The sequence below is a fragment of the Trachurus japonicus genome, chromosome 22 (genome assembly GCF_045865225.1).
Source record: "Trachurus japonicus isolate A0001 chromosome 22, Traja_1.0".
NCBI classification, from domain to species: Eukaryota; Metazoa; Chordata; class Actinopteri; order Carangiformes; family Carangidae; genus Trachurus; species Trachurus japonicus.
Window position 1 is genome coordinate 7,585,905 of NC_140928.1, and position 24,470 is coordinate 7,610,374.

General features: G+C 40.9%; 2 pseudogenes and 3 gene segments (V, D, J or C); 1 reads left to right on the plus strand and 4 right to left on the minus strand.

The window, feature by feature from the left end:
• Positions 1 to 2,793: 2,793 nt before the first annotated feature.
• On the minus strand, positions 2,794 to 3,923 carry LOC146963379 (immunoglobulin lambda constant 1-like; the record flags this gene model as incomplete). The annotated part of the segment is given in 2 exon segments: positions 2,794 to 3,118; positions 3,821 to 3,923. Coding segments are annotated over 2 exon segments (426 nt in total), but the record flags the coding sequence as incomplete, so codon positions are not given.
• A 7,263-nt stretch (positions 3,924 to 11,186) lies between these two features.
• Positions 11,187 to 12,708, minus strand: LOC146963380 (immunoglobulin lambda constant 1 pseudogene; annotated as a pseudogene). Its single transcript, XR_015034762.1, has 3 exons — positions 12,703 to 12,708; positions 12,444 to 12,552; positions 11,187 to 11,760 (listed from the first exon to the last, which is right to left on the minus strand). The product of XR_015034762.1 is annotated as an immunoglobulin lambda constant 1 pseudogene (transcript).
• Positions 12,709 to 15,636: 2,928 nt separating this feature from the next.
• On the plus strand, positions 15,637 to 16,119 carry LOC146963381 (immunoglobulin kappa variable 1-39 pseudogene; annotated as a pseudogene).
• Positions 16,120 to 18,019: 1,900 nt separating this feature from the next.
• Positions 18,020 to 22,926, minus strand: LOC146963382 (immunoglobulin kappa constant-like). The segment is given in 4 exon segments: positions 18,020 to 18,618; positions 19,290 to 19,398; positions 22,633 to 22,813; positions 22,919 to 22,926. Coding segments are annotated over 4 exon segments (621 nt in total).
• A 968-nt stretch (positions 22,927 to 23,894) lies between these two features.
• The window catches only part of LOC146963383 (Ig kappa chain V-III region MOPC 63-like), a 30,536-nt gene continuing 29,960 nt past the window's right edge, over positions 23,895 to 24,470 (minus strand). Inside the window, 1 exon segment of the V gene segment in view lies at positions 23,895 to 24,219. Coding sequence covers positions 23,897 to 24,219 — 323 coding nt within the window.

Consider the following 24,470-nt stretch of genomic DNA (forward strand, 5'->3'; position numbering starts at 1 on the left):
TCCATTACCCACATCAGATTGTTGGCGATGCAAATCTGAAGAAGGTAATCTAATTCATGTTTTATGGTCATGTGATAAAGTCCAGCCCTAGATTATTTATTCTGGTTGATGATTCAGTTCTGGTAGGAGAGGATAAACATATCAAAAGTTATGTCCAAACCAGTATTATGATTGGCAGACAAATACTTGTCAGAGGATGGAAGACGGAGGGGGTGCCCTCTCTTCAAGAGTGGGCTGTGGAGGTGGCACGAGTCGCAGCTTTTGATGGCATATAAACAACTGGGTAGACTGGGTCTATATGAAGCAAAGTGGGGCAAATACGTAAAATTCATAAAGGGTTCCTGATATGGGTTACATGGTGGAGAGAAGCAAGCTGTCATTATCGTGGGTAAATACAGAACAGTGCTTCTTATTTGTTTGCATTTTATTCAGCTATTATTGCTTTTATTTCTTCATTTGTTAACCAATTATCTCTTCAATAGTGACTATTTTGTGTTGTATTGACCTTGTCTGGAATCATTCTCTGTGCCTAATTTTGTTATAGTTATTTTGTGTTTTGTCTACATTGATGCAGGCTGTGTAGCTGTAATAGCTGTACATGAAGGAGCACAGGGGTTGATGTTGGTAACCAGAAAGGGATCAGCATGGATGGTGGTGGCCTGGGAAGGGTTTGTTTGTTGGAGGGTGGGGGGGGGGGGTTACTGTTACTGTTGTATTATTGAAATAATGAAAATAGAAATGTTAATCACAAAAAAAAGATCTGAATCACTACCACACCAACATGTTGTTGTTGTGAGACTGAAGTGTCAGCAGAGGGCAGTGTGCACCTCTTCATCACCATCAAGAGCTTGAAGGAGCTTCTCAGAGAAAGAAACGGCAAAGAGAGTCTAAGGTTTCTACTCAACTCAACTTTATTTATATAGCACAGTTTCAACACAATGCAAAAAATGATCCAAAATGCTTCACCACAAAACAAAAAGTACAAAACTGCAACAAAAAGAAAAAAAGAACACAATAGAAAAAGAAATTAGAGTTGAAAATGAATGAATGGTTTGATAGAAGGGGCTAATGGGCCAAGATGGGGAGAAATGCTTTGGGTTGGGTGCTGTGGACCAAATAGTATGACTTTGGTTTTGTTTTCATTGAGCTGGAGAAAGTTTGTGGCCATCCAGGACTTGATATCTGTGAGGCAGTTGTTGAAGTTGGCTAGTTTGTTGTAGTTATTGGGCTCCACAGAGAGATAGATTTGTGTATCGTCAGCGTAACAGTGAAACAAAATGTTGTGATTTTGGATAATTTGGCCTAGTGGAAGCAGGTAGATGGAGAAGAGAAGTGGGCCGAGTATAGGACCTTGAGGGACGCCACAGGAGACGGAGGCTGAGGAGGAAGATGAATTTCCAATTGAGACACTACATGTGTTGAATCAGTCCACATGGGGATCAAACCTGCTCCACCTCCTCTGCTTCTCTCAGTTTCATAAAGACAGGTGTCCTCACAGGTATTTTGCATGACTCATACGCATCACTGCTCCTCAGAGTTTAAGTTCTTCTGTCACAGAGAGTCTGAACTGTTCTCGTGGCCTCACACTGAAAACTGCATCAGGATGATGTCGCCAACAACAACTCTGCTTGTGGTGTTGGTTTTTCTGAGTCGAGGTGAGAAGGTTTTAATGTTTATCTGACATTTCTAATTCAGCAAATTTTCTTAATTCGCTAGACACTTATTTTTGAGATTAATGTTCAATTTCCCATTTCAGAGTCTTCTGCCAACAAGTTTCTGACTCAATCAGACAAATCCAAGTCTGTCAGTCTTGGAGGGACCGTGACCATCAGCGCCACAGGGAGTTCAGATATTGGTGGTGATCTCAGTTGGTACCTTCAGAAACCTGGACAGGCTCCAAAACTCCTGATTTATAGTTCATCAAGCAGTTTCTCAGGAACTCCGTCTCGATTCAGTGGCAGTAGGTCTGGTTCTCACTACACTTTGACCATCAGTGGACTTCAGGCTGAAGACGTTGGAGATTACTACTGTCTGGGTTACCATAGTGGCAACGTGTTCACACAGTGATTTAGAGCCGTACAAAAACCTCCTTGAGTTTGACAGAAGTGAAACAGCTGCTGCAGCTGCAGAGGGCTGGTGAACAGACTGAGAACTGGTCCAGTGAACACAACACAAGAGTCATCAAGCAGAACCACAATGAACCCTAAATACAACTGAAACACACTGACACCTTTCCATATTTTGTTTCATACTTTTATTTAATTAATTAATCTTTATATGCTCTTACTTTATATTAGATAAAATCTTAATGTTAAACAGCATCTGAGCAACAGCTGCAGACGTAAATAGAAATTGCAACAGTTCAAACTGGAGTGAAAATATCCAATTTACTGCATATTTTTAAGATCCTTTATTAGTAAATTATCATGGTTAATAGAGGAATGATCCAGAGAGTGTTTTTCCTAAAATTTTATATTGAAACACAGAGACAATGATTTATTATAACACACTGTTTTATTCAAAAGATGAAATGCAGTATTTCCAGATTCATATGAATCAGAGAGTGATGAACATGAAGCAGAATATGCAGAGGATCAGCATCAGAAAGCAACATGCAGACTAACACACTGAGTGGAGCTGTGAGAGCTGCAGAAATGTGTGCAGAGAGGAGATGTGTAGCTTGATCCAGATGTGTGTCAGAGCAGCAGCAGCAGCAGCAGCAGCAGCAGCAGCAGCAGCAGCAGCAGCAGCAGCAGCAGCTGCATGGTTTCCAGACAGGAAGTGTTGCTGCAGCTCTACTCTGAGCAGCGGTCAGGCTCCAGGGTTTGAGTGACAGGGCTCTGTCCACTCAGAGTGGCCTCACAGCTCACTGAGCCCGCCTTCCTCCACTGGTCTGCAGACAGGCTCAGGGTGCTGGTCCAGCTGTAGCGGCCGTCACTCCCCGGGACCTCCAGGCTGCGTGACACCCCCGAGGAGCTGCTGCTGCCCCCCACCTTCCAGCCCAGCGTCCAGGCTGAGGGGAAGCCTCCGCTGGCCACACACGCCAGTGTGGCACTGCCCTGCTGCAGCTCCTCTCTGGAGGGGGGGAGGACGGTCAGGGTGGGCCGCGTCACCCCCACTGGAGGAGAGAAAGGGGGAGAGAGAGGGAGGGAGGGAGTGAGGGAGGGAGGGAGGGAGGGGAGAGAGAAAAGACAAAGGAAGGAGAATGAAGGCTTGGTGATACAGAAACATGACACACTGGTCACTTCTTCTATTTGATCAGATGAAACAGACAAACTTGTTCTACTGTTGCTCTCATGAATCACTCAGCATCAGACACACGATTCAAGTGTAAATGCACCTAGAAAGGTTGATTGGTATTGATTATTGATTATTGATTATTGATATGTTTATACATGTTTGATCTTCACTGGTGTGAAAACAGTTGAAACTTTTATCATCTGTCTCTTTCACTTCCTTTTCTCTACATGTAAAACAAATGAAGCGTGAACACGAAGCTGAGCTGCTCTCACTGATACAATCATGTTTGTGTTCAACATGAATCCACATCAGGGTTTAGTTCAACTCTGTTACTTTTTCAAAAATGATAAATGAAAACATAATGAAATTGTTGATCTTTTTTTTTTTTTGAAGACTAAACATTTTACAGTCAAAGATTTTGAAGCAGACGATAAAACATCTGACGGTGAGAATCAGCTCTTTTTTTTATTAATAACAAAATTATCAATAAAATTCAATAAATGAAGTCGGTCAAAGTCTCACTAGATAAAATATTACTAAATTTTACATGTTGTACAGTTTAAAAATCTCTGGTACTTACCGTCAACGACGAGTTTGGTTCCTCCACCAAAAGTCCACCACAGTGATACAAAGTCATGAAGTGGCCGTACAAAAACCTCCTGCTCTGTTAACAAGCATCTACCCACTGACTATTCACTGTATTTACAGATAAAACATGCTAATAAAAAAAGGTAAATACTTTATTCAATTTACAAAACTTATTAAAACAAAATCTGAAAAAAATAATATCATTCTAGTCATTTTTTGTAAGTTTAGAGAGAAACTGTTGATTTCCTTCTGTCATAAGTTCATGATACTTTTTATAACCTATAAAGATGTAGAAAATAGAAATCCTCAAAAAAGTCAGATATGAGAATTTAATAAAGAAAGCAGTACAAAAATAATGAATACAATAAATAATGAATTATATTTTTTTATACCCTGTGGACAAATCCAGTCAAAAAACACTGCATCAAAAAAAGTGACACCATTTTAATCCAGATGTTCAAAATCCAATCCTGTAAAATCTATTTTCTTCTCTTCCACTGTGATGATATTTAGTGTAAATCCAAGCAGCATTTCTCCTGATGTTGTGTCCCACGTCTCCTTCAGTCTGTTGAGAGCAGAGAAATCATTTCCATAGAGAGGAGGCTTTGCATCGTCAGCTGATCCTCCAGAGATCTGAGAAGGTTTATAGTCCTGTGAGTTCAACACTGCAGGACTCAGATCTGTCAGTGGACTCAGCAGAAACCACCATGACTCTCATCACCATCCTCATCTGGACTCTGGCCTGCTGCTGTTTTACAGGTTCAGTCTCTCAGCAACGTTTCAAACACGATGTTTTACCTTTTCTCTCATTTCTTCCTGCTGATTAATGAATGGTTTGTTTTTGTCTGCAGGTTGCAGTGCTCAGGTGACGGTGACTCAACCTCCACTAGTGACAAATACTCCAGGATCCACCGTCTCCATCACCTGTAAAACCAACCAGGATGTTTACAGATTTGTTGGTGGTGATTTTATGTCCTGGTATCAACATAAATCTGGACAGGCTCCAAAGCTCCTAATAACATATGCAGACCAACGTGAATCAACAACACCGTCTCGATTCAGTGGCAGTGGAAGCAGCTCTGACTTCAGTTTGACCATCAGTGGAGTTCAGGCTGAAGATGCAGCAGTTTATTACTGTCAGTCTTACCATGAAATAGATGATGCTGGCGTGTTCACACGGTGATTTGTGGTCGTACAAAAACCTCCCTCAGACTGCAGAGACTCTGACACAGACCAGTGAACACACAGCTGACACTCACCTCACCAAACACTAAACACATTATACTGAATTTATCTTTATGTTTAGCCAAACTGTTCATGACATGATGTTTTTTTTTAAGGTAAATTACATGTTTTAGTTCTAATTACACTGTTTCACCTCCTGCATTACAAACTGATGGTTCATTTACAACTTATTTACGAATTTACGAAGAAGAACAGAAGAACTGGAGGTTTTTAGTGAAATGTCTCACTAACTCTGAGATTATTTATCATGAAATGTTATCAAAACATCCACAAGGTCAAGTGTAATATTTCATGTTATCTCCTGAATATTACATTTTCAGTTTGACTTTGGTTCACTTGCAGTTAGAAATTAGAGTAAGCTTCATGTTTTGAGTTTTGAGGAGTGTTTTATCATCTGATGGTTAATTTAATATAGCTGGGAATATTAACCAATAATGTAATGTTAAAGGTTTGACCACAGTGAAGAGAAAAGTGACAAAAACAGGCAAAACAGTATAAAATACTTTGTGTTACATGTGTTTGATGTGAACAGTGAGATGATGAAGCATGATCTTGAAAATATTCAAGATCTGAATCACGACCACACCAACATGTTGTTGTTGTGAGACTGAAGTGTCAGCAGAGGGCAGTGTGCACCTCTTCATCACCATCAAGAGCTTGAAGGAGCTTCTCAGAGAAAGAAACGGCAAAGAGAGTCTGAAGTTTCTACTCAACTCAACTCAACTTTATTTATATATCGCGGTTTCAACACAATGCAGAAATTGATCCAAAGCGCTTTACAGCAAAACAAAAAGTACAAAACTGGAACAAAAAGAAAATAAACATAATAGAAAAAGAAATTAGAGTTGAAAATGAATGAATGGTTTGATAGAGAGGGCTAATGGGCCAAGATGGGGAGAAATGCTTTGGGTTTGGTGCTGTGGACCAAATAGTATGACTGGTTTTGTTTTCGTTGAGCTGGAGAAAGTTTGTGGCCATCCAGGACTTGATATCTGTGAGGCAGTTGTTGAGGTCAGCTAGTTTGTTGTAGTTATTGGGCTCCAGGGGGAAAAAGATTAGTGTATCATCTGCGTAAAACAGAAACGAAATGTTGTGATTTTGAATAATTTGGCCTCGTGGAAGCAGGTAGATGGAGAAGAGAAGTGGGCCGAGTATAGGACCTTGAGGGACGCCACAGGAGACGGAGGCTGAGGAGGAAGATGAATTTCCAGTTGAGACACTACACGTGTTGAATCAGTCCACATGGGGATCAAACCTGCTCCACCTCCTCTGCTTCTCTCAGTTTCATAAAGACAGGTGTCCTCACAGGTATTTTGCATGACTCATATGCATCACTGCTCCTCAGAGTTTAAGTTCTTCTGTCACAGAGAGTCTGAACTGTTCTTGCGGCCTCACACTGAAAACTGCATCAGGATGATGTCGCCAACAACAACTCTGCTTGTCGTGTTGGTTTTTCTGAGTCGAGGTGAGAAGGTTTTAATATTTATCTGACATTTTTAATTCAGCAAATTTTCTGAATTCATTATAATGTGACACTTATTTTTGAGATTTCTGTCAAATTTCTCATTTCAGAGTCTTCCGCCAACAACTTTCTGACTCAATCGGACAAATCCAAGTCTGTCAGTCTTGGAGGGACTGTGACCATCAGCGCCACAGGGAGTTCAGATATTGGTGCTGATCTCAGTTGGTACCTTCAGAAACCTGGACAGGCTCCAAAACTCATGATTTACGATGCAACAACTAGTTTCTCAGGAACTCCGTCTCGATTCAGAGGAAGTAGGTCTGGTTCTCACTACACTTTGACCATCAGTGGTGTTCAGGCTGAAGATGTTGGAGATTACTACTGTCTGGGTTACCATAGTGATGACTCATTCACACGGTGATTTAGAGCCGTACAAAAACCTCCTTGAGTTTGACTGAAGTGAAACAGCTGCTGCAGCTGCAGAAGGGCTGGTGAACAGACTGAGAACTGGTCCAGTGAACACAACACAAGATTCATCAAGCAGAACCACAATGAACCCTAAATACAAAGTCATGAAGTGGCCGTACAAAAACCTCCTGTTCTGTGAACAAGCATCTACCCACTGACTATTCACTATTTTATTTATATAGCTATTATTAGCTATTTAACTATATTAGTTACCTTTTTTTTATTATATTAAAAAAAGTTAAATTCTTTATTCAATTTACAAAACTATTTAAAACAAAATCTGAAAAAATAATATCATTCAGAGCAACTGTTGATTTCCTTCTGTCATTTTCCATAAACTGTAAAGATGTAGAAAGTAGAAATCCTCAAAAAGTCAGATATGAGAATATAATAAAGAAATCATTATACTTTTTTTTTCTTTTCCCCCTGTGGACAAATCCAATCAAAAAATTGACATCATTTTAATCCAGATGTTCAAAATCCAATCTTGTAAAATCTATTTTCTTCTCTTCCACTGTGATGATATTTAGTGTAAATCCAAGCAGCATTTCTCCTGATGTTGTGTCCCACGTCTCCTTCAGTCTGTTGAGAGCAGAGAAATCATTTCCATAGAGAGGAGGCTTTGCATCGTCAGCTGATCCTCCAGAGATCTGAGAAGGTTTATAGTCCTGTGAGTTCAACACTGCAGGACTCAGATCTGACAGTGGACTCAGCAGAAACCACCATGACTCTCATCACCATCCTCATCTGGACTCTGGCCTGCTGCTGTTTTACAGGTTCAGTCTCTCAGCAACGTTTCAAACATGATGTTTTACCTTTTCTCTCATTTCTTCCTGCTGATTAATGAATGGTTTGTTTTTGTCTGCAGGTTGCAGTGCTCAGGTGACGGTGACTCAACAACCTCCACTAGTGACAAATACTCCAGGATCCACCGTCTCCATCACCTGTAAAACCAACCCGGCTGTTTACAGATTTTCTGATGGTGATCAGGGTATGTTCTGGTATCAACAGAAATCTGGACAGGCTCCAAAGCTCCTAATAAGATATGTACATAAACGTGAATCAACAACACCGTCTCGATTCAGTGGCAGTGGAAGCAGCTCTGACTTCAGTTTGACCATCAGTGGAGTTCAGGCTGAAGATGCAGCAGTTTATTTCTGTCAGAGCCTACATGACATAAACAATGCCTGGGTGTTCACACGGTGATTTGTGGTCGTACAAAAACCTCCCTCAGACTGCAGAGACTCTGACACAGACCAGTGAACACACAGCTGACACTCACCTCACCAAACACTAAACACATTATACTGAATTTATTTTTATGTTTAGCCAAACTGTTCATGACATGATGTTTTTTTTTAAGGTAAATTACATGTTTTAGTTCTAGTTTCACCTCATGCATTACAAACTGATGGTTCATTTACAACCTATTTACGAATTTATGAAGAAGAACAGAAGAACTGGAGGTTTTTAGTGAAATGTCTCACTAACTCTGAGATTATTTATCATGAAATGTTATCAAAACATCCACAAGGTCAAGTGTAATATTTCATGTTATCTCCTGAATATTACATTTTCAGTTTGACTTTGGTTCACTTGCAGTTAGAAATTAGAATAAGCTTCATGTTTTGAGTTTTGAGGAGTGTTTTTTCATCTGATGGTTAATTTAATATAGCTGGGAATATTAACCAATAATGTAACAATAAAAATCAACAACACATAGAGAATAAACAATAAATCATGGATACAATCAGATTAAAGGTTTGACCACAGTGAAGAAAACAGGCAAAACAGTATAAAATACTTGTGTTACATGTGTTTGATGTGAACAGTGAGATGATGAAGCATGATCTTGAAAATGTTCAAGATCTGAATCACGACCACACCAACATGTTGTTGTTGTGAGACTGAAGTGTCAGCAGAGGGCAGTGTGCACGTCTTCATCACCATCAAGAGCTTGAAGGAGCTTCTCAGAGAAAGAAACGGCAAAGAGAGTCTGAAGTTTCTACTCAAATCAACTCAACTCAACTCAACTCAGCTTTATTTATATAGCACAGTTTCAACACAATGCAGAAATTGATCCAAAATGCTTCACCACAAAACAAAAAGTACAAAACTGCAACAAAAATAAAATAAACATAATAGAAAAATAAATTAGAACTGAAAATGAATGAATGTTTTGATAGAGGGGGCTAATGGTCCAAGATGGGGAGAAATGCTTTGGGTTGGGTGTTCTGGACCAAATAGTATGACTTTGGTTTTGTTTTCGTTGAGCCGGAGAAAGTTTGTGGCCGTCCAAGACTTGATATCTGTGAGGCAGTTGTTGAGGTCGGCTGAGGTCGGCTTAATGGGGGCGGGACTAGATAAGCTTTTGCTTCTCCCGCTTTCCCTTTCGGCCATGTGTATTGTATTATTTGAACGAAGATGAAGTGTGATGATGATGATTTAAATTGACATGCCCGAAATAAACAAATTGATTGATTGATTGATTGATTGAGTTTGTTGTAGTTATTGGGCTCAACAGAGAGATAGATTTGTGTATCGTCAGCGTAAAAGTGAAAGGAAATCTTGTGATTTTGGATAATTTGGCCTCGTGGAAGCAGGTAGATGGAGAAGAGAAGTGGGCCGAGTATAGGACCTTGAGGGACGCCACAGGAGACGGAGGCTGAGGAGGAAGATGAATTTCCAATTGAGACACTACATGTGTTGAATCAGTCCACATGGGGATCAAACCTGCTCCCCCTCCTCTGCTTCTCTCAGTTTCATAAAGACAGGTGTCCTCACAGGTATTTTGCATAACTCACACTGAGTAAGTTCATGATTTGGAAATTATTTTTGAGAAACTGTAAAGATGTAGGAAATAGAAATCCTCAAAAAAGTCAGATATGAGAATATAATAAAGAAATCATTATAAATTAATAAACACAATAAATAATAAATTATATTTTTTCTCTATATGCCCTGTCGAGAAATCCAGTCAAAAAACACTGCATCAAAAAAAGTGAAACCATTTTTATCCAGATGTTCAAAATCCAATCCTGTAAAATCTATTTTCTTCTCTTCCACTGTGATGATATTTAGTGCAGCATTTCTCCTGATGTTGTGTCCCACGTCTCCTTCAGTCTGTTGAGAGCAGAGAAATCATTTCCATAGAGAGGAGACTTTGCATGGTCAGCTGATCCTCCAGAGATCTGAGAAGGTTTATAGTCCTGTGAGTTCAACACTGCAGGACTCAGATCTGTCAGTGGACTCAGCAGAAACCACCATGACTCTCATCACCATCCTCATCTGGACTCTGGCCTGCTGCTGTTTTACAGGTTCAGTCTCTCAGCAACGTTTCAAACACGATGTTTTACCTTTTCTCTCATTTCTTCCTGCTGATTAATGAATGGTTTGTTTTTGTCTGCAGGTTGCAGTGCTCAGGTGACGGTGACTCAACAACCTCCAGTAGTGATGTTTACACCAGGATCCACCGTCTCCATCACCTGTAGAACCAACCAGGATGTTCACAGATATTCTGATGGTGATCAGGGTATGTTCTGGTATCAACAGAAATCTGGACAGGCTCCAAAGCTCCTAATAAAATACGTAAACCAACGTGAATCAACAACACCATCTCGATTCAGTGGCAGTGGAAGCAGCTCTGACTTCAGTTTGACCATCAGTGGAGTTCAGGCTGAAGATGCAGCAGTTTATTACTGTCAGTCTTACCATAGTGGCAACGTGTTCACACGGTGATTTAGAGCCGTACAAAAACCTCCTTGAGTTTGACTGAAGTGAAACAGCTGCTGCAGCTGCAGAGGGCTGGTGAACAGACTGAGAACTGGTCCAGTGAACACAACACAAGAGTCATCAAGCAGAACCACAATGAACCCTAAATACAACTGAAACATACTCACTGACACCTTTCTACTGTATATATAGTTTCAGACTTTAAATCAGATAAAAATCCTAAAGTAGTGAATGTTCACAGCATCTGAAGCAACAGCTACAGTAGAAAATATGAAATTGCAACAGTTCAAACTGGAGTGAAAATCTCAGGTTTACTGCATATCTAAGGGTTAAGCTCCTTTATTAGTAATATATTATCATGTATGATAGTGGAATGATCCAGAGAGTGTTTTTTCTAAAGTTTTATATTAAAACACAGAGACACTGATTTATTATAACACAGTTTTATTTAAAAAGATTAAATGCAGTATTTCCAGATTCAGATGAATCAGAGAGTGATGAACATGAAGCAGAATATGCAGAGGATCAGCATCAGAAAGCAACATGCAGACTAACACACTGAGTGGAGCTGTGAGAGCTGCAGAAATGTGTGCAGAGAGGAGATGTGTAGCTTGATCCAGATGTGTGTCAGAGCAGCAGCAGCAGCAGCAGCAGCAGCAGCAGCAGCTGCATGGTTTCCAGACAGGAAGTGTTGCTGCAGCTCTACTCTGAGCAGCGGTCAGGCTCCAGGGTTTGAGTGACAGGGCTCTGTCCACTCAGAGTGGCCTCACAGCTCACTGAGCCCGCCTTCCTCCACTGGTCTGCAGGCAGGCTCAGGGTGCTGGTCCAGCTGTAGCGGCCGTCACTCCCCGGGACCTCCAGGCTGCGTGACACCCCCGAGGAGCTGCTGCTGCCCCCCACCTTCCAGCCCAGCATCCAGGCTGAGGGGAAGCCTCCGCTGGCCACACACGCCAGTGTGGCACTGCCCTGCTGCAGCTCCTCTCTGGAGGGGGGGAGGACGGTCAGGGTGGGCCGCGTCACCCCCACTGGAGGAGAGAAAGGGGGAGAGAGAGGGAGGGAGGGAGGGAGGGGAGGGGGGAGAGAAAAGACAAAGGAAGGAGAATGAAGGCTTGGTGATACAGAAACATGACACACTGGTCACTTCTTCTATTTGATCAGATGAAACAGACAAACTTGTTCTACTGTTGCTCTCATGAATCACTCAGCATCAGACACACGATTCAAGTGTAAATGCATCTAGAAAGGTTGATTGGTATTGATTATTGATTATTGATATGTTTATATATGTTTGATCTTCACTGGTGTGAAAACAGTTGAAACTTTTATCATCTGTCTCTTTCACTTCCTTTTCTCTACATGTAAAACAAATGAAGCGTGAACACGAAGCTGAGCTGCTCTCACTGATACAATCATGTTTGTGTTCAACATGAATCCACATCAGGGTTTGTTCAACTCTGTTATTATTTTAAAATAATAAATGAAAACATAATGAAATTGTTCATCTTTTTTCCTTTTTGAAGACTAAACATTTTACAGTCGAAGATTTTGAAGCAGACGATAAAACATCTGACGGTGAGAATCAGCTCTTTTTTTTTATTAATAAAAAAATTATCAAAAAAATTCAATAAATGAAGTCGATCAAAGTCTCACTAGATAAAATATTACTACATTTTACATGTTGTACAGTGTAAAAATCTCTGGTACTTACCGTCAACGACGAGTTTGGTTCCTCCACCAAAAGTGTACCACAGTGATACAAAGTCATGAAGTGGCCGTACAAAAACCTCCTGCTCTGTGAACAAGCATCTACCCACTGACTATTCACTTTATTTACAGATAAAACATGTTAATAAAAAAAGTTATTTACTTTATTCAATTTACAAAACTATTTAAAACTAAATCTGAAAAAAATAATATCATTCTAGTCATTTTTTTGTAAGTTTAGAGAGAAACTGTTGATTTCCTACTGTCATAAGTTCATGATTTGGAAATAGTTTTTGATGAACTGTAAAGATGTAGAAAGTAGAAATCCTCAAAAAAGTCAGATATGAGAATATAATAAAGAAATCATTATAAAAATAATAAAGACAATAATGAATTATATTTTTTCTCTATATACCCTGTGGACAAATCCAGTCAAAAAACACTGCATCAAAAAGTGAAACCATTTTAATCCAGATGTTCAAAATCCAATCCTGTAAAATCTATTTCCTTCTCTTCCACTGTGATGATATTTAGTGTAAATCCAAGCAGCATTTCTCCTGATGTTGTGTCCCACGTCTCCTTCAGTCTGTTGAGAGCAGAGAAATCATTTCCATAGAGAGGAGGCTTTGCATCGTCAGCTGATCCTCCAGAGATCTGAGAAGGTTTATAGTCCTGTGAGTTCAACACTGCAGGACTCAGATCTGTCAGTGGACTCAGCAGAAACCACCATGACTCTCATCACCATCCTCATCTGGACTCTGGCCTGCTGCTGCATCAGAGGTCAGGATCATTACACGACCACAGAGTTAGAAAAGTCTGAGCTTGTTAAATGAGTTTGTTTTCTATACTTCAGATTCACTTCACACTGACATCTTTTATTCAAACTGTTTTTTTTATTTCCAGGATCAAGTGCCGACCCCTTTGTGACTCAGTCTCCAGGGTCAAAGGTCGTCAGTGTGGGGCAGACGGTCTCTCTGATCTGCACAACCAGTGCAGGAGTTGATGATGATCTCAGCTGGTACCTGCTGAAACCTGGACAGGCTCCTCAGCTGCTGTTTTATAAAATAAGTACTCGTTCATCTGCTCCGAGTCATTTCAGCAGCAGTGGATCTGAACCTCAGTTCACTCTGACAATCAGAGGAGTTCAGGCTGAAGATGCAGGAGATTATTACTGTCAGAGCCTACATGCAATAGACGGTGCCTTGGTGTTCACACGGTGATTTGTGGTCGTACAAAAACCTCCCTCAGACTGCAGAGACTCTGACACAGACCAGTGAACACACAGCTGACACTCACCTCACCAAACACACATTATACTGAATATTTAAGGTTTATTTTTAAGTTTGGCCAAACTGTTGAAATTATGTTTTTTTCTAAGGTAACTTGCATGTTTTAGCTCTAATCACACTATTTCACCTCCTGCATTACAAACTGATGGTTCATTTGCAACCTATTAACGAATTTATGAAGAAGAACAGAAGAACTGGAGTTTTTTGTGAAATGTCACTAACTTTGAGATTATTTATCATGAAATGTGATTCAAACATCCACAAGGTCAAGTATATTTCATGTGATCTCCTACATTTTCAGTTTGACCTCACTTGCAGTAAAGTTAGAAATTAGAATAAGCTTCATGTTTTCAGTTTTGAGGACTGTTTGTTCATCTTATGGTTAACTTCATATAGCTGGGGATATTAACCAATAATGTAACAATAAACATCAACAACAACAACACATATTTGTAAATTTGTTAGATGACAAGATAGAATTGAGAATAAACAATAAAACATGAATGATATTTAACCAGTTTAAAGCAGTTTAAAGGCTTGACCGGTCAAGAGAAAAGTGACAAAAAAAGCTTAAAACAGTATAAAATACTTACATGTGTTTGATGTGAACAGTGAGATGGTGAAGTATGATCTTTAAAATATTCAAGATCTGAATCACGACCACACCAACATGTTGTTGTTGTGAGACTGAAGTGTCAGCAGAGGGCAGTGTGCACCTCTTCATCACCATCAAGAGCTTGAAGGAGCTTCTCAGAGAAAGAAACGGCAAAGAGAGTCTGAAGTTTCTACTCAACTCAACTCAACTCAACTCAACTCAACTCAACTCAACTCAACTTTATAGCACAGTTTCAACACAATGCAGAAATTGTGCCAAAATGCTTCACCACAAAACAAAAAGTACAAAACTGCAGCAAAAATAAGAAAATAAGAAAATAAACATAATTGAAAAAGAAATTAGAGTTGAAAATGAATGAATGGTTTGATAGAGGTGGCTAATGGTCCAAGATGGGGAGAAATGCTTGGGGTTGGGTGCTGTGGACCAAATAATATGACTTTGGTTTTGTTTCCGTTGAGCTGGAGAAAGTTTGTGGCCATCCAGGACTTGATATATGTGAGGCAGCTGTTGAGGTCGGCTAGTTTGTCGTAGTTATTGGGCTCCACAGGGAGATAGATTTGTGTATCATCAGTGTAAAAGTGGAAGAAATTGTTGTGATTTTGAATAATTTGGCCTCGTGGAAGCAGGTAGATGGAGAAGAGAAGTGGGCCGAGTATAGGACCTTGAGGGACGCCACTGGAGACAGAGGCTGAGGAGGAAGATGAATTTCCAGTTGAGACACTACATGTGTTGAATCAGTCCACATGGGAATCAAACCTGCTCCACCTCCTCTGCTTCTCTCAGTTTCATAAAGACAGGTGTCCTCACAGGTATTTTGCATGACTCACACTGAGTAAATTCATGATTTGGAAATTATTTTTGATAAACTGTAAAGATGTAGAAAGTAGAAATCCTCACAAAGGTCAGATATGGAGTATAATAAAGAAATCATTATAAAATAATAAATACAATAAATAATAAATTATATTTTTTCTCTATATCTGTGGACAAATCCAGTCAAAAAACACTGCATCAAAAAAAGTGACACCATTTTAATCCAGATGTTCAAAATCCAATCCTGTAAAATCTATTTTCTTCTCTTCCACTGTGATGATATTTAGTGTAAATCCAAGCAGCATTTCTCCTGATGTTGTGTCCCACGTCTCCTTCAGTCTGTTGAGAGCAGAGAAATCATTTCCATAGAGAGGAGGCTTTGCATCGTCAGCTGATCCTCCAGAGATCTGAAGGTTTATAGTCCTGTGAGTTCAACACTGCAGGACTCAGATCTGTCAGTGGACTCAGCAGAAACCACCATGACTCTCATCACCATCCTCATCTGGACTCTGGCCTGCTGCTGCATCAGAGGTCAGGATCATCACACGACCACAGAGTTAGAAAAGTCTGAGCTTGTTAAATGAGTTTGTTTTATATATCTCAGATTCACTTCACACTGACATCTTTTAATCAAACTGTTTTTTTTATTTCCAGGATCAAGTGCCGACTACTCTGTGACTCAGTCTCCAGGGTCAAAGGTCTTCAGTGTGGGGCAGACGGTCTCTCTGAGCTGCACAGCCAGTACAGGAGTTGATGATGATCTCAGTTGGTACCTGCAGAAACCTGGACAGGCTCCTCAGCTGCTGTTTTACGACATAGATACTCGTGAATCTGCTCCGAGTCATTTCAGCAGCAGTGGATCTGAACCTCAGTACACTCTGACAATCAGTGGAATTCAGGCTGAAGATGCAGGAGACTATTACTGTATGGGGTATTATAGTGACCCGATGTTCACACAGTGATTCAGCGTCGTACAAAAACCTCCTTCAGTCGCTGCACAGACAGTTTGTTGCTGCAGCTGTGAGTTTCTGCAGCAGACTGTGACATGGTCGACTGCTTCACTGAACTCACTGCACTGTTTTCCCCACAACCTTTATCTTTAGACTGATTAATTCTCTTTTAACCACTGTGTTTCTAGCACATACATATACAGTACATAACTTTTCCACACTACAAAGTGGAGGTGAAAGTCACATTTATTTCAGCTTTTTTTCCTCCAGGATGTTCAACCACAATAACGATTCATTTTAAAAGACTCCACACTGACAAAAGTCATACAATTACATATAACATGATGGTATGACATGTTTATTTCTCTTGCAATATAATAGAAACAGTGTTTCACTGGGAAAGATGTGAAATCACAAAGGATGCACCATAGCGGTGACATGTAAATGAACCAGATTTACAGTAAATCACGTTGGATATGTCTCTGAAGGAAGAATTCACATAGACTCACATATAGATTATTCAGCTGCACTTCTATTATGAATATATATATACTCTATCATTGTTTAAGATGACATAGTTTGGAGGGAAAAAATGCTGAACTGAGATCCAATAACTTTCAATCCCTGCTTTCTTCTTTCAGCCGTCTGTGAATGTTTCAGTATTATAAATCCAACAGCAGCAGCAGTAGAGGATGGTAAAATAAATCTGGAAACAAATTCATTTTAAGTCAATTGATGCGTGTGTTCAGCACTGATACAGATTGTCAGCAGGGGGCACCATGCACCTGTTAATGAGGACAGCGCCTGATATTTAGTGTAACTCCAAGCAGCATTTCTCCTGATGTTGTGTCCCACGTCTCCTTCAGTCTGTTGAGAGCAGAGAAATCATTTCCATAGAGAGGAGGCTTTGCATCGTCAGCTGATCCTCCAGAGATCTGAGAAGGTTTATAGTCCTGTGAGTTCAACACTGCAGGACTCAGATCTGTCAGTGGACTCAGCAGAAACCACCATGACTCTCATCACCATCCTCATCTGGACTCTGGCCTGCTGCTGTTTTACAGGTTCAGTCTCTCAGCAACGTTTCAAACACGATGTTTTACCTTTTCTCTCATTTCTTCCTGCTGATTAATGAATGGTTTGTTTTTGTCTGCAGGTTGCAGTGCTCAGGTGACGGTGACTCAACAACCTCCACTAGTGACAAATACTCCAGGATCCACCGTCTCCATCACCTGTAGAACCAACCAGGATGTTTTCAGTCTTCTTGGTGATGATTGTATGTTCTGGTATCAACATAAATCTGGACAGGCTCCAAAGCTCCTAATAAAACTTGTAAACCAACGTGAATCAACAACACCATCTCGATTCAGTGGCAGTGGAAGCAGCTCTGACTTCAGTTTGACCATCAGTGGAGTTCAGGCTGAAGATGCAGCAGTTTATTACTGTCAGTCTTTCAATAGTGATGGAACGTCCACACGGTGATTTAGAGCCGTACAAAAACCTCCTTCAGTTTGACTGAAGTGAAACAGCTGCTGCAGCTGCAGAGGGCTGGTGAACAGACTGAGAACTGGTCCAGTGAACACAACACAAGAGTCATCAAGCAGAACCACAATGAACCCTAAATACAACTGAAACACACCCAATGACACCTTTTTATATATAGTGTAAGACTTTTATTACATAAATTCAACTCTTTATGATCTTAGATAAAAGTAGTAGTAAATGTTAAACAGCATCTGAGGCAACAGCTGCAGTAGAAAATATGAGATTGCAACAGTTCAAACTGAAGTGAAAATGTCCAGTTTACTGCATATCTAAGGGTTAAGCTCCTTTATTATATATTATCATTTAAGATAGTGGAATGATCCAGAGAGTATTTTTCCTAAAATGTTATAATGAAACACAGACACACTGATTTATTATAACACACTGTTTTATTTAAAAGATTAAATGCAGTATTTCCAGATTCAGATGAATCAGAGAGTGATGAACATGAAGCAGAATATGCAGAGGATCAGCATCAGAAAGCAACATGCAGACTAACACACTGAGTGGAGCTGTGAGAGCTGCAGAGATGTGTGCAGAGAGGAGATGTGTAGCTTGATCCAGATGTGTGTCAGAGCAGCAGCAGCAGCAGCAGCAGCAGCAGCAGCAGCTGCATGGTTTCCAGACAGGAAGTGTTGCTGCAGCTCTACTCGGAGCAGCGGTCAGGCTCCAGGGTTTGAGTGACAGGGCTCTGTCCACTCAGAGTGGCCTCACAGCTCACTGAGCCCGCCTTCCTCCACTGGTCTGCAGACAGGCTCAGGGTGCTGGTCCAGCTGTAGCGGCCGTCACTCCCCGGGACCTCCAGGCTGCGTGACACCCCCGAGGAGCTGCTGCTGCCCCCCACCTTCCAGCCCAGCGTCCAGGCTGAGGGGAAGCCTCCGCTGGCCACACACGCCAGTGTGGCACTGCCCTGCTGCAGCTCCTCTCTGGAGGGGGGGAGGACGGTCAGGGTGGGCCGCGTCACCCCCACTGGAGGAGAGAAAGGGGGAGGGAGGGGGAGGGAGGGAGGGAGGGGGGGGGGGGGGGGGTGGGGGGACAAAGGAAGGAGAATGAAGGCTTGGTGATACAGAAACATGACACACTGGTCACTTCTTCTATTTGATCAGATGAAACAGACAAACTTGTTCTACTGTTGCTCTCATGAATCACTCAGCATCAGACACACGATTCAAGTGTAAATGCATCTAGAAAGGTTGATTGGTATTGATTATTGATTATTGATATGTTTATATATGTTTGATCTTCACTGGTGTGAAAACAGTTGAAACTTATCATCTGTCTCTTTCATTTCCTTTTCTCTACATGTAAAACAAATGAAGCGTGAACACGAAGCTGAGCTGCTCTCACTGAGAAAATCATGTTTGTGTTCAACATGAATCCACATCAAGGTTTAGTTCAACTCTGTTATTATTTAAAAATGATGAATGAAAACTTAACGAAACGTCTGATCTTTTTTTGAAGACTAAACATTTTACAGTCAAAGATTTAGACGATAAATCATCAGACGCTAAGATCAGATTTTTTTCTATAAATAACAAAATTATCAATAAAATTTAATAACTGAACTTAATCAAAGTCTCATTAGATAAAATATGAATAAATGTTACATGTTGTACAGTGTAAAAATCTCTGGTACTTACCGTCAACGACGAGTTTGGTTCCTCCACCAAAAGTCCACCACAGTGATACAAAGTCATGAAGTGGCCGTACAAAAACCTCCTGCTCTGTGAACAAGCATCTACCCACTGACTATTCACTGTATTTACAGATAAAACACCAAAGTTGATAATTTATTTAATTTACAAATCTATTCAAAACTAAATCTTGATGAATTTGTATCACTTTCATGTGTTTTTTTGGTAAATTTAGCAATAAACAATTGATCTTCTTCAGTCATAATTTTGTCATTGAGAAATAATTTTTCATAAATGTGTAAATTGTAAACCCTGAAAAAAAAGTATAAATATAAGAGTATAAGAAATAGGTTTTTATGAATTAAATTACAATAAATAACAAATACTATTTTTTCCCCCTATATACCCTGTGGACAAATCCAGTCAAAAAACACTGCATCAAAAAAAGTGACACCATTTTAATCCAGATGTTCAAAATCCAATCCTGGAAAATCTATTTTCTTCTCTTCCACTGTGGTGATATTTAGTGTAAATCCAAGCAGCATTTCTCCTGATGTTGTGTCCCACGTCTCCTTCAGTCTGTTGAGAGCAGAGAAATCATTTCCATAGAGAGGAGGCTTTGCATCGTCAGCTGATCCTCCAGAGATCTGAGAAGGTTTATAGTCCTGTGAGTTCAACACTGCAGGACTCAGATCTGTCAGTGGACTCAGCAGAAACCACCATGACTCTCATCACCATCCTCATCTGGACTCTGGCCTGCTGCTGTTTTACAGGTTCAGTCTCTCAGCAACGTTTCAAACACGATGTTTTACCTTTTCTCTCATTTCTTCCTGCTGATTAATGAATGGTTTGTTTTTGTCTGCAGGTTGCAGTGCTCAGGTGACGGTGACTCAACCTCCACTAGTGACAAATACTCCAGGATCCACCGTCTCCATCACCTGTAAAACCAACCCGGCTGTTTACAGAAATCTTTTTGGTTTAGATTGTATGTCCTGGTATCAACAGAAATCTGGACAGGCTCCAAAGCTCCTAATAACATTAGCAGACCAACCTGAATCAGCAACACCGTCTCGATTCAGTGGCAGTGGAAGCAGCTCTGACTTCAGTTTGACCATCAGTGGAGTTCAGGCTGAAGATGCAGCAGTTTATTACTGTAAGAGCCTACATGAAATAGATGATGCCTGGGTGTTCACACGGTGATTTGTGGTCGTACAAAAACCTCCCTCAGACTGCAGAGACTCTGACACAGACCAGTGAACACACAGCTGACACTCACCTCACCAAACACTAAACACATTATACTGAATTTATTTTTATGTTTAGCCAAACTGTTCATGACATGATGTTTTTTTTTAAGGTAAATTACATGTTTTAGTTCTAATTACACTGTTTCACCTCCTGCATTACAAACTGATGGTTCATTTACAACCTATTTACGAATTTACGAAGAAGAACAGAAGAACTGGAGGTTTTTAGTGAAATGTCTCACTAACTCTGAGATTATTTATCATTTAATTTTATCAAAACATCTACAAGGTCAAATGTAATATTTCATGTTATCTCCTGAATCATACATTTTCAGTTTGACTTTGGTTCACTTGCAGTTAGAAATTAGAGTAAGCTTCATGTTTTGAGTTTTGAGGAGTGTTTTATCATCTGATGGTTAATTTAATATAGCTGGGAATATTAACCAATAATGTAACAATAAAAATCAACCACACATAGAGAATAAACAATAAATCATGGATACAATCAGATTAAAGGTTTGACCACAGTGAAGAGAACAGGCAAAACAGTATAAAATACTTTGTGTTACATGTGTTTGATGTGAACAGTGAGATGATGAAGCATGATCTTGAAAATGTTAAAGATCTGAATCACGACCACACCAACATGTTGTTGTTGTGAGACTGAAGTGTCAGCAGAGGGCAGTGTGCACCTCTTCATCACCATCAAGAGCTTGAAGGAGCTTCTCAGAGAAAGAAACGGCAAAGAGAGTCTGAAGTTTCAACTCAACTCAACAAATCTCAACTCAACTTTATTCATATAGCACAGTTTCAACACATTGCAGAAATTGATCCGTAGTGCTTTACCGCAAAAAAAAGTACAAAACAGCAACAAAAAGAAAATAAACATTATAGAAAAATAAATTGGAGTTGAAAATGAATGAATGTTTTGATAGAGGGGGCTAATGGTCCAAGATGGGGAGAAATGCTTTGGGTTGGGTGCTGTGGACCAAATAGTATGACTTTGGTTTTGTCTTCATCAAGCTGGAGAAAGTTTGTGGCCTTCCAGGACTTGATATCTGTGAGGCAGTTGTTGAGGTCGGCTAATTTGTTGTAGTTATTGGGCTCCACAGAGATATAGAGTTGCGTGTCGTCAGCATAAAAGTGAAAGGAAATGTTGTGATTTTGGATAAGTTGTCCTGGTGGAAGCAGGTAGATGGAGAAGAGAAGTGGGCCGAGTATAGGACCTTGAGGGACGCCACAGGAGATGGAGGCTGAGGAGGAAGATGAATTTCCAATTGAGACACTACATGTGTTGAATCAGTCCACATGGGGATCAAACCTGCTCCACCTCTTCTGCTTCTCTCAGTTTCATAAAGACAGGTGTCCTCACAGGTATTTTGCATGACTCATACGCATCACTGCTCCTCAGAGTTTAAGTTCTTCTGTCACAGAGAGTCTGAACCGTTCTCGTGGCCTCACACTGAAAACTGCATCAGGATGATGTCGCCAACAACAACTCTGCTTGTGGTGTTGGTTTTTCTGAGTCAAGGTGAGAAGGTTTTAATGTTTATCTGACATTTTTTAATCAATCATATTTTCTCACTTTGCTATGATGTGACACTTATTCTTGAGATTAATGTTTAATTTCTCGTTTCAGAGTCTTCTGCCAACAACTTTCTCACTCAATCGGACAAATCCAAGTCTGTCAGTCTTGGAGGGACTGTGACCATCAGCGCCACAGGGAGTTCAAATATTGGTAGTACCTTCAGTTGGTACCTTCAGAAACCTGGACAGCCTCCAAAACTCCTTATTTACTATGCATCAACTAGTTTCTCAGGAACTCCGTCTCGATTCAGTGGCAGTAGGTCTGGTTCTCACTACACTTTGACCATCAGTGGTATTCAGGCTGAAGATGTTGGAGATTACTACTGTCTGGGTTACCATGGTGGTGGAGTGTTCACACGGTGATTTAGAGCCGTACAAAAACCTCCTTCAGTTTGACTGAAGTGAAACAGCTGCTGCAGCTGCAGAGGGCTGGTGAACAGACTGAGAACTGGTCCAGTGAACACAACACAAGATTCGCAAAAAAGGGAGATCCTCCGCGCTTCAGCTTGACGAACTCTGGACCGGTGCGTCTCAGGGCTGGAGACGAGCAGTGGAGACAAAGGGAGGACGCTGGAGCACACGGTCAAATAATAAACATTTATTAAGGTGCGGCTGCTGACGTTTCGACACAAGGTCTTCTTCAGAGCAAACGGAGCTGTTCCGTGGACGGGGGATTTAAATCCCGTGCCTGCATCTCTGATTGGGAGAGCAGGGAAACACGTCATATCACAACGGCTCACGTGATAGGCTGCCACAGCAATAATACAAGTGTAATGAATACAATAAAGTTACAATGTATACAGGGACATGATTCCAATCAAGAGCATGATTAAATATACAAAATTGTAACAATAGTACAATAAGCCACGTAAGGGCACCATTCATAAAAAACAAGACAAATTCATCTCTTCGTTAAGACCATTTGGCTCCATGGTGTTTAGGGTGAAAATCCAGAAGGCTTCTCTCTGCAGGAGTTTTTTGATAATGTTACCACCTCTCGATGGTGGGATGATTTTTTCGATCCCCCAGAATTTGAGGGTGGCAACTGAACCATGTTTGGCCTGATCATAATGCCTGGCCATTGCATATGTCAGGTTTTTAGTCCGGATGGCATTTTTGTGTTCAGCGATCCTGACTTTGAGTTGTCTTTTTGTCTTGACAACACAAGATTCATCATGCAGAACCACAATGAACCCTAAATACAACTGAAACACACTGACACCTTTCCATATATAGTTTCATACTTTTTCTTTCATCAATTCATTTTTGTATGATCTTACTTTAAATTAGATAAAAGTAGTAGTAAATGTTAAACAGCATCTGAGGCAACAGCTGCAGTAGAAAATATGAAATTGCAACAGTTCAAATTGGAGTGAAAATGTCCAGTTTACTGCATATCTAAGGGTTAAGCTCCTTTATACTGTATATACCATATCATGAAAGATCCAGAGAGTATTTTTTTCTAAAGTTTTATATTAAAACACAGAGACACTGATTTATTATAACACAGTTTTATTTAAAAAGATTAAATGCAGTATTTCCAGATTCAGATGAATCAGAGAGTGATGAACATGAAGCAGAATATGCAGAGGATCAGCATCAGAAAGCAACATGCAGACTAACACACTGAGTGGAGCTGTGAGAGCTGCAGAAATGTGTGCAGAGAGGAGATGTGTAGCTTGATCCAGATGTGTGTCAGAGCAGCAGCAGCAGCAGCAGCAGCAGCAGCAGCAGCAGCAGCAGCAGCATGGTTTCCAGACAGGAAGTGTTGCTGCAGCTCTACTCTGAGCAGCGGTCAGGCTCCAGGGTTTGAGTGACAGGGCTCTGTCCACTCAGAGTGGCCTCACAGCTCACTGAGCCCGCCTTCCTCCACTGGTCTGCAGACAGGCTCAGGGTGCTGGTCCAGCTGTAGCGGCCGTCACTCCCCGGGACCTCCAGGCTGCGTGACACCCCCGAGGAGCTGCTGCTGCCCCCCACCTTCCAGCCCAGCGTCCAGGCTGAGGGGAAGCCTCCGCTGGCCACACACGCCAGTGTGGCACTGCCCTGCTGCAGCTCCTCTCTGGAGGGGGGGAGGACGGTCAGGGTGGGCCGCGTCACCCCCACTGGAGGAGAGAAAGGGGGAGAGAGAGGGAGGGAGGGAGGTAGGGAGGGAAGGGAGAGAGAAAAGACAAAGGAAGGAGAATGAAGGCTTGGTGAAACAGAAACATGACACACTGGTCACTTCTTCTATTTGATCAGATGAAACAGACAAACTTGTTCTACTGTTGCTCTCATGAATCACTCAGCATCAGACACACGATTCAAGTGTAAATGCACCTAGAAAGGTTGATTGGTTATTGATTATTGATTATTG